The following is a 14,563-nucleotide window of genomic DNA, read 5'->3' as shown; positions in this document are numbered from 1 at the left end:
TTAGACAGTATAGTTCAGACTAGAATATCTAATAGGTGGGAGATGAGCAAACGTGCTCATTTTGAGTATGGTGAGGGTGCAGGCAGGTTACTAGCCTGGAAGGCCAAATCAGACAGAGTGCGCAACCTGATAAAACAAACAGACGATGCAAATATCAAAACCTGCAACGAAGAAGGGATAGGAGATGCTTTCCATACCTTTTTTAAAGAACTTTATGATGAGGATATTGGTATAGATACCACATCATCAAAAGATTGGTTAGAATCAATCCATCTGCCAGTTCTTGAATCCACCAAACGAGAGAAGCTGGAGGTGGAATTTTCTCATCAGGAAGTTAGGAAAGCTCTTCTATCCTGTAAAACAGGCAAGGCGGCAGGGCCGGATGGCCTTCCTGCAGAAGTGTACAAATCCCTGGGCGAGGAGATAATTCCTTTTATGACCACGATTTTTAATAAAATCTTGATAGAAGGGGCAAAACCACAATCCTCGTGGGGAGAAGCAAATATCACTCTGATCTTAAAACTGGGTAAACCAGCTACAAAGTGTGGGTCGTATAGACCTATCTCACTTCTTAATTCTGATTATAAGGTTTTCACCAAGATTTTGGCCGACATGCTGGGTGCAGTTGCAGGGGACCTATTGCATACCGACCAGAAAGGTTTCATAAAAGGCAGGAATCTTTTTGATCTAACACATGACCTTATAGGTGCGATAGATTGTGCCTCAAATTTTAATCTTCCCTTGGCAGTAATGACACTGGATGCAACAAAAGCCTTCGACAGGTTAAACTGGAATTATCTGGCGGCCATATTAGAGAAACTAAACTTTGGCCCAAAATTTCGACAAACTATAAACCTCATATATAGTGACCCTTTGGCAAGGTTGGTGATCAATGGTAAACTGACTAAACCCTTCCGTATCAAGAGAGGAACTAGACAGGGCTGCCCCCTCTCCCCACTCCTCTTCGATTTGTACATCGAGCCGTTTGCTCGGTGTCTCAGGGAGGAAACAGCTATCTTACCATTTAAGAGTGGTACATGGGAGAGGAAGGTAGCCCTTTATGCAGGTGATATTCTTATCTTTTCATCAGATCTAGAGCTATCATTTCCTCCGGTAATTAGGTTAGCTGAAGAATTCGGCCAAGTCTCTGGCTATGAGATCAATGCAGATAAGACCGAGATTATGACCTGGAACCTGCCAAAGGGCAAACACCATACTAAAGATGAGATGAGGTATTTGGGAGTCAAAATTGTACATAATATAGATAACATAGCTAAGGTAAATCTCCTAAATATTCTAAAAGAAAGTAAAAAACAAATGAGATCTTGGGTCCACCTCCCCTTAACCATTTTGGGAAGAGTTAATCTGATTAAAATGATAATCCTTCCAAAAGCAACATTCCTTTTTAACACCATACCCCTACACTTTGACAAATTAATAATTGACAAATGACAGCAGTCAATAAACTCATTTGTGTGGGCATACAAGTCAACCAGGATTTCCTGGAAAAAATTAAGACGCTGAAGGGAAAAAGGAGGTCTGGCACTTCCAGACATTCAGTATTATGCATGGGCGTTCCAACTGACACATTCGAGAATGTTGCTGAAATCTCCAGATTTATCAGATAGAGGGATGATGTTTAAAGCCATGTTAGACCAGGCGGGGCTTCCGCATGAAGGCTTCCTTTTTAAATATGGGGACAAAAAATATTTTAAGAAAGTAAGGCTGAAGGTTTTGTGGGGTGCGGCCCAAATATGGGCCAGACTTAGAGCGGTAACGAGTATCGACTATTACTCAAAATTAGCTCCATTGTGGGATAGCCCGGGGACACCGAATTGTTTAGAAGATGCGCTAGCTATACCCTTAAAGACAGCAGGGCTATCAACATGGGGCGAACTAATGGAAGATGGCTCTCTCCTTTCTTGGGCAACTCTTAATGAGAAATTGGTTGAAGGTTTGTCTAGATTTAAATATCTACAGTTGAAGAGTTGGTCACAGAATCAAAAAACATCGATAGGGCAGGGTAATGCCCTAGAGGAACTTCTGGTAGTAAAGCCAGTGGGAAAAAAGGAGGTATCATCTTTCTATTGGGCAATCGAGGAAGCCATAGATGGGGATTTTAGATTGGCGGGAGAAATATGGGAGGAATTAATCCCGGAGGCAGACTGTTCTGAACTATGGTGGATTTCGTATGGTACTCTGTTCTTAACGGTGACGCCAGCATGGCTGAGAAGAAATCACTACTTCACCACTCACAGAGCTTCTTTATCCCCGGCAAGGCTTTCTAAGATGTCTAACGGCCCACCAGCTAAATGCAAAAAATTTAACATGGAAAGAGCCTCGGACACACATATGTTTTGGACCTGCCCAGCCATTGCAGAATATTGGGAGAAAGTGGGGGCTAGTATAAAATCTATTTTAGGATACCCAGTATGTATCACACTTAGTCTAATAATTTTTGGCATCCAAGAGGACATAACTAGTGCTAATAGAGGCTTTCTATTTTTTGCCATTCTGCTGGCTAGACGAGAAACCTGCAAGAGATGGGCCGAGGTCTTGCCTCCCACACATTCTGATTGGCTTTCCTCATTGTATAGAACATCTAAGATGGACTTGGCCAGACTAAAAAACAGCAAGAAGAGAGCCATCTGGGACTGTCTGGTAAATTGGATTCCAGCTTAGATAGATTTTTATGGTCATGCTATTATATCACCTTTTTGGCATCTTTCCTTCTTTTTGTCCTATGATTAAGCCTCTTGGGAAGCTCTCAGATTGTGCTGGACACCACCAATATCACGGGTGTATTAGGAAAACGGCGACCTAAGGAGGTGCCCAGCTTACAATCTTCTGTCCCTTTAAATCAGGGGAGAGTATAACCATCCTCTCCTCAACAACGAGAAGTCAGCAACAGGTAGGAAGCTTGCGAGCCACTGGTAGGAGGATGAAAGAACGGTTGGGGCAGTACCCCAAATCATTAAAGTAAACCCTACCTCTCCTGTTGAGAAACAGTGGCGACTTGCGGATCACCAGTTAGCTGGGGTCAAAGGCGGATGAGGATAAAAAAAAAAAAAAAAGAATCCAGTCTACTCTATAACACACCCACACTCTACGCCACAACACTCTACAACATGACACTGTCAGACACAACACTTTAACACCTCTCTACTCTATGCCCCTTTACTGTACTCCATTGTACAACATGCCACTCCACTCTATGAAACGCTGCTCCACTCTATGGCATGCCACTCCACTCTACTGCACTCCACTCTATGATACTCCACGCCAGTCAACACTACAACTTGCCACTCAACTCTATGACAAGCCCCTCTACTCTATGGCACTCCACTTTACGCCCCTCTACTCTAAGACACTGTGCGACATGCCATTCTCTGACACGCCAGTCTAAGACACTCTAAGACACTCTATGACATGACACTGCACTTTGCACCACTCCTCTCTACTCTACAACATGCCACCCCACTCTACCGCACTGCACTCTATTCCACTCTATGGCACTCCACTCTACAACACTCCACTCTACAACACTACACTCTACGACACTCACCTCCATTGCACTATACAACACTTCACTCAATGACACTCCACTTTACGGCTTGAAACACTTTTTTATTTAAAAAAAAAAAAAAAAAGCCATTGAAATTCAATAAAAAAAGCCAAAAGTGAGGATAAGTTATTGTTAGGAAAACGGTATTAATAATTTACATACAAAACCAACTTAGTCTACACAAATATTAGAAATTCTGAAGTTATAGTTATAACAAAGTTATAATTTGCGCCCACCTATGCACAGAGGCATGAATCACATGCCTCTGTACATAGTGTTGTGAACTTGCTAGCCAGACTGTCATGTGGCCCCCCTCCCCAAGCTTTATTAGGCCTTGGGGATCCCATCCCCCAGGGTTGTTTCTTCTAATGTAAGTGGAAGGGGGCGAATTACCCCCCCACCCCTAACCTTATCACGCCGAGTTGCCCCCCACCCAGATTCTTATTAGTCCCTGGGAAGCCCACCCGCACAGTTTTTTACATTAAAGGGGAGAGAGGCTGCACGGCTTCCTGCCCGAACCTTGTTAGGCCCTGGGGACCCCATCTCCCAGGACTGTTTTTATTAATTAAAGGAGGGGGGCCCTCGTGGCCCCTCCACCCGAGCCTTATTAGGCCCTAGGGACTCCATCCCCCAGGGCAGTTTTTTTTAAATTAAAAGGAAGAGGGGCTGCGCTGCCCCCCTCCCCGAGCCTTATTAGGCCCTGGGGATCCCATCCCACAGGGCCATTTTTTTAAAGAAATAGAAAAGGGGCCATGCAGGCCCTCTCCGCGAGCCTCATTAGGCCCTGGGGACACCATCCTCCAGGGATTTTTTTTTTTTAATTAAAGGAGTGGGGGCAGTGTGGCTCCCCTCCCCGAGCCTTGTCAGGACCAGGGGAACCCATCCCCCAGGGCCTTTTTTATGAAAGGGGAGTGGGGCCGTGTGGCCTCCTTCTCCCAGCCTTGTTAGGCTCTGGGGACCCCCTCTCCCAGGGCCACTGCCAAATTAAACGGGAGGGAGGCCATGCAGCCCCCCTCCCCCGAGCCTTTTAAGCCTAGGGACCCCATCCCCTGGGGTCCGCATCATTAAAGGTAGGTGCCTGGTGCCCACCCAGTGCACCTACCATACATTAGCTGGGGACTGGGGGGGGAGTCCCGGGGCCCCTTTGGCCCCACTGGGCTCCCTGCATGCTGCTACTAATGCTGCTCTCTTCGGGCGGGAGAAATATTTTGATCTGTTTCGCTGCCTGCTTCAGAGCTGGCAGGGAAACAGATCAAAGGTCTGTTCCCAGCCGGAGGGAGCATTTTTGAAGCTCCCGCCAGCTGGGAGCAGACTTTGTGTTTGATCCCGCTTGGTGGGAGATTAAAAAATGCTCTTGCAAAGTGGAAGCAAACACAGGTTTCCCTGTCCACGCAGACAGGGAAACCGCTATGTCCTGGGGGTGGGCTCCCTGGGACATGGCTAGTGAACCAGCCCACAGGCATGTGGTCCACGGTGCCTTTAGAGGCTATGAAGGGGGGCTCCATGGTCCCCCTCACCTTTTTGACAAATTTCAACCCCGGGGTGGGCTCCCCTGAGTCTGTGATGGCTCGGGGAGGGAGAGCGCATTGCTCCCTCCCGATATTCAATAATTTTGACCCTGGGGTGGGCTCCCTCGAACCAAATCGCCCATATATCTATATTTTTTTTTTAAGCTTACTCTCTCTTAAACTACTAAACAGATTTCTAGCTAATCACAAAAAGCGCAATCTGTGAACCAAGATCTAGCTTCCTGCCAAATTTGGTGTAGTTTTTGCTGTAGCCTTGTCTAAGAAGTCTATGGAATTTCCACAGAGATTTTTCAGTTTGGGACTCCCTTTTTTTCTCGCCCCCCACTTGACGAATCACCCCAAAACTTACCATGCACAAACTAGTCAAAAAGTAACACTTTTTTTGTGAAGTTTTGTGGAGATTCGTCAAAGGAGACAAAGTTATTAGCAACACAAAAAATGCTTTTCCTAAGGAACAGCTGACCTAACTTTAACTACCCAATGGTGACCGCCACTGGGTAATACATACATACATATATGAATATATATATGTATATATTCACACACACACACTCGTATATATAGTCACTGAAAAAACAAAGGTTAAAATAAGAAACTAATAAAAGAGGGAAAAATACCAAAAGCATGCATGTCTTTCGTGTACTATTTATTATACAGATGACAAACTACATAAAATGAGATACTTACCCAGAAATTAACCCAAAGCTTCCCTGCCTGGAGGACCATATCAGACAAGAGATCTTGCCTGAATCAGCAGTTACAGTCAGTTATCTGAACACTCGCTCGCGGGTTAAACACTAGCTCGAAATCTTTCAGCTTCTAGATTTGGACAAACCAGATATACTCCTTCTCACTGAAACCTGGCTTACTGAAGAGTCTGCCCCTGACATTTAAGCAGCAGTGCCTGACAGGTACTATATTCTTCAAGCTAATAGGACTACAGGCAAAGCAGGGGGAGGGGTGGCAGCTATCATACATCAGAACTACAGTTCACTTCGCTAGCGTTCACAGGCCTACCCTCAGTTGACAGTCTAATTTTAAAACGTGAGTCTTCTTAGTCTCCCTTTATCTGTGCATTATTTTATAAACCCCCTTGTCTTATGCCAACATTCCCTCAGTTATTGGGTGAAATGATCTCCTATCTAGTCATTAACTATGCTAAAATCCTCATAATCGGAGATTTTAATTATTGTCCTAATGATGTTAGGGAGAGTACTAGCTTTGTTGAACTGGCAGATTTACTCTCCGGGATGAATTGTACCCAGCATGTGAATGCCGCTAATCATATAAAAGGCCACATTCTTGACCAAGTCTGGACATCTAATCTGGCGATTTCTAAGTTAATGATCTCTCCGTGCACTTGGTCAGACCACTATTTTATAACATTTACTCTCTCCAGTGTTCACTTAACCAAGCCCCAACTGCTGGGGAACCGTATGGCAAGAAACTGGAGACGTGTTAACATAGGCGACCTCTGCATGTTGCTGGCTACCACGGCCCTGACAGAACAGGAGTCACTAAACAACCAAGCAGAAAGTATTAAACTGTGGCTTGAATCTGCCGGTGACAGCGTCGCCCCCATCAAGAAACCCAAGATAATGAGACCTCATGATGCTCAACGCTGGTTTTCGGACTGTCTAAAATTAAAGAAACTTGCCCTGCATAAGCAGAACGCAACTGGAGACGACATTACTCCCCAGATAACAAAGATATATTCCTAACTCAGCTCAAGGAATATAAAAATGCTATTTTACAAACTAAGGCAGACTATTTTTCCAACAAGATTTTAAACTCGGATAAAAAGTCCAAGGAAATATTTTCTATAGTGGACAAACTATTCAAACCAGATAGGGTCACGGCAATACCTGTCCCTTTTCAAACTCTATTTGATTCTCTTAACTCCTATTTTATTGAAAAGATTGTCACTATTAAGTCTAGCATCCCTACCAATACCTCTCCTACAATTCCTACGCCCACATGTAGAAACCCTCTTTTGCTAGATCTTATCCCTTTGATTTCTAGGGAAGTATTCTTTGGCTTGCTAAGGAAGGTCGGATCCAGCTCCCCTACTGACTGCTGTCCCTGTCCCCCTCACATATTAGGGGAAGCTTTTCTCACTTGCCCGGCCCCCCCTCTTTCGCTCCTGAACAACTCTACTAAAAGCATGCGCAGTTAAATCATGCGTAGTAATGGTATTTGCGATGTAAAATCATCGTAGGAAAAACTTGCGAAGAAATGGTCTGCTAAGTAACGTCATATATTCACGTCCCTACTCGGGACCTCAGGTCCTGCCATTTGAATCTGTTGGTCACCCTGTCCTTTAAACGTAAGAAACATGGGGGGGGGCTAAGATTTGCGGTCTTAGCCCCTCAATTCTGGAACTCTCTTCCTGTGGAGATGAGATCAGCGCAGTTTAGGAAACAGTTAAAGACCTGGCTGTTCTAAATTATGGAGGGGAGTCTTGGCGTGCCTCTCGGAAGTGTTCGGGTGGGAGCTCCCCCGCTCGCCGCGGCTGGCTCTACTTCATGTCATGGAGGATATAGGGGGAAACATATACAAACGTCATCTTATGTTGCTGGTACTCACACTGGCCAAGCGGGATATTGCAAGGGAGTGGAAGGCGGCACGAGCCCCTTCAATGACGAGATGGAAGAACGGCCTGGATTTCTGTATGGGGCTGGAGCAGCCCGTTTTCGAGGCCAGGGGGTGCCCACGCAAGCACTATAAGATCTGGAAACGATGGGCAGACTACCATGGAATTGGGCTGGAACCCCCCGTAGAGAGGGAGATCGATCCATAGGGGCAGCTGTACACGGACGTTGGGGGCCATGGGGGGGCAGCGCGAGGGCGTGCACGATGCGTGGGGAGAGCAGGATGGACAGAAGGGGGAGAGTAAGACTAGTTGGAGGAAGTGCGATCATTGGGTGTTGGGGGGGGGGGGAGTTGGGAAGGGGGGTTGTGGGGTTTTCTTTCGAATATACAATTGTCTATTGCCTGTATGTACATGTATGAAGGATATGGCAGATGTCTCTGGGTTACAGAGCTCTGCATAGCGATGGCTAAATTGACACAATAAAATTTGTTTTTAAAAAAAAAAAAAAGACCTGGCTGTTCCGCCAGGCATATGACTAATTCATTCCTCTCACTGTTGCTGCATCCCCTGGACTCCAGCGCCATGAAACCGGCCGGCTTCGAAAATATACAGTTAATGGAATTAATTAAATGCAAACGATGCAGGTCGAAGTGTGGTGGTTGTTGTTAGAAAAAAGCCTACACGCCTGTGACTCACATTGAGAAAATAAACAAGCATTTGCTCCTTTAAAAACTTCGTTCAATGACAGGGGTAAGATCTTTGGTTATCGGTTGGAATAGAGTAATAATTACATTTAGTTAATAAACAGACTGCATAAGAAAAGTAAAATACTAAATTGGTTGTAAAAATAAAATGAACAGTAGTGAAATAAGAAATACTAAGTATAAGTTTGGCTAAATCCACAGAATAAGTATTTGTGAAAGTAAATTAGGGTTACAGATTTTGGATGTGATACACGCTCCAAGAGGGAGTCCGCCACTGGAAGCATACAGCCTCACTTCCAGTAAGCTATATATGGCATGTAAATAACTTACTGGTAAAAAGGCGTCAGCTGTGAAAGTTTTAATACAAAAGGTTTGTGAAAATCAATAACTTCTGAGTTCAGAGAGATGCAGACGCTGAACGGTCTCATGTGAACGCTCAAGCACACATGGATGAACATTAACAGTGGTAAAGAGGTTTTAAGAAAATATTCTCACTGAAAGCACAATAGTTATGGAAACAAAGGTTTAATGTTGAATTTTTACCTTTAGATGCATAGTGTTTGATTTAGTGACAAATAGACAGCATACTGTACAATTGGATGTAAGGTATGTACAACATTTCACATACCAATTGAATGTTTTTGTTGTTGTTTGTTTTGGAGAAAAATATGATTGGTGCCTGACAAAGGTTCTGCTAGTTTGATATAATGATTATTTTGTTTTACCTAAATAGAACCCTGAAGAAGTAGCAAAAATGTCGCCGAAACGCATTGGTTAGTAGATGCCGCATGGCCCTTCAAAAATGGTTCATTGTTGCTGATTGTCATTGATTGTGTTTGGCGAAGAAATCATTGCAAAACTGGCTTTGAAAATATACAGTTAATGGAATTAATTAAATGCAAACGATGCAGTTCGAAGTTTGGTGGTTGTTGTTAGGCCAATAAAAAAAAGCCTACATGCCTGTGACTCGCATCGAGGAAATAAACAAGCATTTGCAATGCTATTGACAATGTAAATGACAATGCCTTTTATTTATCTGTTTTGATGATTAACACATAACATGCCCTGTCATTTACAATGCCAATAGCTCAAACTCTTGTAAATGCAAGACCTATTTCACTTCAAAGAAGTGTCCGCCATTGTCCCGGGCTGCTTGGAAAGTGAAAGCGTGCATGGCGCACTGAATGTTTCAGGAAAGCATGTCATGCCTGCAGTAGGAGAAACTCATTAAAGAAAATAGTGCTTACAGACTAAATAAGACATACCGTGTAACAGAAGTAAAAGGGCCAGTCCTCATGGGAGGTTACAAATGAAGATAAGGCGGTACTAAGGAGGGACTAACAAGCCTATTAATGAATCAGAAGCCAGCATGTATGAAGGACAATGACACAAGCCAATGATAAATATGGGAGGCATACTCTAATACAGCATGCCTTGCAGAGCAGCGCATGCACTGCTCAGGCTCGACCTAAAAACAAAGAGTAAGCAAGACGTTATACAAAATCATTTTTAACACCTAAGATGACTGCCTCATAGGACGCAAGAGTCGTCTTGTCCTCCATTTCTTCCGTCAAGACAACACAATAGTAGTTACATCTGAAGAGTAAGTGGGGAGAGGTTGTAGCCTTACGGGTAGAGCGGTCGACCTCGAAGCCGGGGAACCGGCTTCGAGTCTCCGCAGCGACGCTCAACCTCCTGTGATTCTGGGCAAATTACTTAATCTCCCCGTGCCTAGCAAAAAAAAATGAATGTGTCCATCTGTAACAAAACTGGTGCTCAGGTAAGGCGCTCTAATACCTGATATGCTCGGGTCTAGTTCACGCTATATAAAACTCTTTAAACAAAAAAAAAGAGTGCAGAGAAGATATATACCTTTCTTGCGTATAGTGCCTGGAAACCTACTGCTATGTTATCTTCTCTCCTTTGACGACAGAACTTCCATGGTTACCTTTCGCTGTAAACATATTTCAGCTGCTTTCGTAATTAAACAGCTTTAGAGAACGGAAACAGCCCTTCTTCTGCCAGGTTAACCTGAGTGCCAGAAAACATGGCGACTTAGCACGTATTTATTGATGCACCATCTATGCACGAGGATCTAAGATGAGGATCTAAGGGACCAGGATCTGGATCATCCATTTCTTTCCTCTGGGTGCCAAAATAGGCTTTGTCATAGGTTTAGCTGTGAAACAAGGCCTGCAACTCAGAGTTTAAAAAGCATTGGTCAAGCACATGTCTTCCAGTGTGGGAAATGCCAGGCTTCAGGGAGCTGTCCGCAGCTCTCTCCCCAGCAGTATCTGGGACAATACAAACCTGGCAGCTCGTAGCCACTGCTTTCTGAGCTGAGCCTGGCCCTTTTGAGTTCCTCTCACACTTGGGTAGAATTGTGGATGGCAGGATGTGTTGTGGGACTTCTAATGCTGTCCCAGAAACCTGGGATAGGTCCAACATTCTCTGTGCGACAAGGTCCCCTACAAAGGCTCTCTTCCCTCTGATCTCCTACCAGGAAAGTAAACTGGGCACCATCCTCTATGAGTAACACCACACAGCCACCAGCAGGGGTCACTACATCCCTGGGCTGGCTTTAAGCGAGCGACTGGGCGACTACAGGCTCTAACATTGTGAAACCTCCACCAAGATGCCCTGCTATCAATATCTGCTTTATTGATTTCTATTGTTTTTTTTTACTTGTTTTCATTAAAACCGCTTCCGCCGCATCGGGGTCAAGGGACATACATGTACAGTTTAGGATCTTATAAACAATATACAGTCAGTGATGTCAACATGACGTATGATTTCTATTGTTAAAATATATTGTTTAAAGCATAACATCTGACAAAGACCATGGACACTTTTCAGGTCGTAGCAAATAGCGCTGTGCCTAGAAATGTTTCACATTTCACGCAGCGCTAAGCTCAGAACGTGTAAGTTAAAGGCTTTTTTTTCTTCTTTTACAGAGTTTTATATAGCGCGTACTTGACACGAAGCGGGTATCAGAGCGCATAGCACCAGTTGCGTTACATGAGGACACATTTATTTTCGTTAGGCACGTGGAGATTAAGTGATTTGCCCAGAATCACAGGATGTTCAGCGTCATTGCCGAGACTCGAACTCAGTTCCCCAAATTCAAGGTAGACCGCCCTAGCCGTTAGGCCAACTCCTCTCCCCTAGCCTCATGCCTTACCTGAGCACACGAGGCTGGCGGGCCTGGGGTGAGAGCAGTCTCTTTTGCCCCACTTCCCCGGACAGTGCTCGAGCTTCTCATTGCTGTTGCCACATCTCAGGTCCGTCAGCACCGCGGGGAGGCCCCCGTGCTCGGTGATGGAGCTGTGCGACAAAAGCCTCGCCCGGCCACAGTTCAGGCGCTTGCAGATCAGGCTGGCGGCCATGTTTTCCAAGTTCCGGTTGCAGACCGTGCCCCATTCTCCATTGTAGCGAACCTCCACTCTCCCATCACATCTGCTGTAGCCGCCGCTCAGTCGGAAGGCCAACGAGGCTGCAAGAAAACGTGTCACCATTACAGGAAGTACAGCACCTTCTGACGTCAGACCCCACCTCACTCGTCACCATGTGGCCCCACACCCTCTTATTCAATGAAACACGTGGCTGTTCTGAACTAGCTGGGCCTGGAGTAACCTCACCTGTTGCTAAAGCGCCGGGAACCCCGAGTGGGTCGCGGTGGTGCCATATAAGCAACATAACATAACATCCTCAGTGATCAGAGACCTGCACCCCCCAGACAAGGACCAGTGTTTTCACTTAGCACACTGGGAGAACCCCAGTCTCCTTTTCCCCTGGATGCCCAGAAGCTCAGATCCTGGACAGGTGAATGAGTGCATGACTGTGGGTGAAGAACAGAGGATTCCATGTGTGAGTGGTTGTGAATGCATGTCTGCAGGTGGATGGAGAGTGAAAGGCATCGGAGTGGATGCCTGGATGGGTGTTGGTATTTAGATGGAAGCAGGGTGAGTGACCTTTATGGATGACTATTTTCTGGATGCATGAGTGTGGGCGAGTGGGTGGTTGGATGAATGTGTGGACGAGTGCATGGTTGTGGGTGGATGATTGTCTGATTTCAGCTGGTCCAACTCATCGTGGTCACATTGGTGCATCGTACTCAGCTGTTGGATTCACTGTCAGCTGTGGGCAGCCAGTGCAGTAATACGTTTCCGCTAGTTGATTGGTGGGGTCACAGGCGGGCTGATACTGTGCAGTTATTTACCTGGTGGCTGGGTTGCAGTCAGGATGGAAGGGTGCACCAGTGCACCAGTGGAGCAATGCACCTATAAGAAGAAGATGGCCTGTCACTTTCTGCTTTTTGCGACTGTGGCTGAGCAGCAGGACAGGCAGGAGATAATGCCACCCCGGACCCACCGTTCAGGGTTTGCGGTGGCTGCATGGCACTTGGGGAGCCCAGCCTGAAGGTGATGGCAGGTGGTGGACCGTGCAGGCAGCTGCCAATCACCTTCTGTGTGGCTGAGCTGTAGATGCCTATCCTTACACTGTGTGCACCGCACAAATGAGACAATTAGACCCACAGGAGGCCTTTGACGTCAATGTGATGCCCAGGTACAGCGTCAGAAAGGATGAGGCATGCACACAGACTGCAGGGGCAGAGGGGCTCCCAGGGGGTGAATACTGCATATTCAGGTGTGGTCAGGGACACACCAGGTAGGTATCCAACAGCAGCACTAAGCGACAGGCCATTGGTGACTGTTGCACTATAAAAAAGTCAGAGCGCATCTATATGTACCTGCTTTCTGTCCTTGAGCTGGTAAAATCGGTCTATTATTAGGGATATTGGGCTAGGCTGAATTTGTAAGCTCTGTATGGCCATAGAGATAGCTCTGCTGCTTAAGGCCTGAGACGGCGAGAACTCTGTAACCTCGTGTTCCCTCCCTGCCCCTTCCTCAGTCATATTATCTCTCTGGCGGTGCTCAATGTTGTCTTGGTCGTTGCAGCATTAGAGTGCAAGGCTCGCTGGCGGTGCTCAATGTTATCTTATTCATTGCAGCATTAGACCGCAAGGTTCGCTATTAGTGCTCAATGTTGTGTTGGTCGTTGCAACAATACAGCGCAAGGATCGCTGGCGGTGTTCAATGTTGTCTTGGTTGTTGCAGTATTAGAGCACAAAGCTCACTGGTGGTGCTCAACTTTGCCTTGGTCGTTACAGTATTAGAGTGCAAGGCTCGCTGGTGGTGCTCAACGTTGTCTTGGTCGTTACAGTATTAGAGCGCAAGACTCGCAGATGGTGCTCAACTTTGTCTTGGTCGTGGTAGCATTAGCACAAAAGACTCGCTGGCGGTGCTCAACGTTGTCTTGGTCGTTACAGTATTAGAGCGCAAGACTCGCAGATGGTGCTCAATGTCTTGGTCGTTGCAGCATTAGAGTGAAAGGCTCGCTGGCGGTGCTCAATGTTGTCTTACTCATTGCAGCATTAGACCACAAGGCTCGCTATTAGTGCTCAATGTTGTCTTGGTTGTTGCAGCATTACAGCGCAAGGATCGCTGGCGGTGTTCAACGTTGTCTTGGTTGTTGCAGTATTAGAGCTCATGGCTCACTGGTGGTGCTCAACTTTGTCTTGGTCGTGGCAGCATTAGCACAAAAGACTCGCTGGCAGTGCTCAACGCTGTGTTGGTCGTTACAGCATTAGAGCGCAACACTCACTGATGATGCTCAACGTTGCCTTTGACGTTGCAGCATTAGAGTGCAAGGCACGCGGCGGTGCTCAACGTTGTCTTGGTTATTGCCGTATTAGAGCACATGGCTCACTGGTGGTGCTCAACTTTGTCTTGGTTGTGGCAGCATTAGCGCACAAGACTCACTAGCAGTGCTCAATGTTGTCTTGGTCGTTACAGCATTAGAGCGCAACACTCACTGATGGTGCTCAACGTTGTCTTGGTCGTTGTAGCATTAGAGCGCAAGGCTCGCTGGCGGTGCTCAACGTTGTCGTGGTTGCTGCAGCATTAGAGTGCAAAGGTCACTGGTGGTGCTTAATGTCGTCTTGGTTGCTGGAGCATTAGAGTGCAAAGAGTGCTAGTGGTGTTCAAGGTTGTCTTTGTTGCTGCTGTATTGGAGTGCGAGGCTCTGTGATCCACTCAGATTGACCCCTTACCAGGCTGCGGGCAGGCTGATGGCAGATACTTTGTTATGTAGGACCACTAGTCCATTTACT

At 46.1% G+C, this 14,563-nt stretch overlaps 1 protein-coding gene across 1 annotated transcript in view; it reads right to left on the bottom strand.

Moving 5' to 3' along the window:
• Positions 1-14,563, bottom strand: part of LOC146797027 (scavenger receptor cysteine-rich type 1 protein M130-like) — a 253,013-nt gene that overhangs the window by 69,715 nt on the left and 168,735 nt on the right. Inside the window, exon 13 of the mRNA XM_085629619.1 lies at positions 11,573-11,884. Within this exon, the coding sequence (XP_085485745.1) occupies positions 11,573-11,884 (312 nt within the window). The remainder of the gene's footprint in view (positions 1-11,572; positions 11,885-14,563) is intronic.

This window comes from Triturus cristatus, chromosome 10 (genome assembly GCF_964204655.1).
Source record: "Triturus cristatus chromosome 10, aTriCri1.1, whole genome shotgun sequence".
Taxonomy (NCBI): Eukaryota; Metazoa; Chordata; class Amphibia; order Caudata; family Salamandridae; genus Triturus; species Triturus cristatus.
Note: the sequence above shows the minus strand (reverse complement) of the source record. Positions and strands in the feature narration are given on the sequence as shown.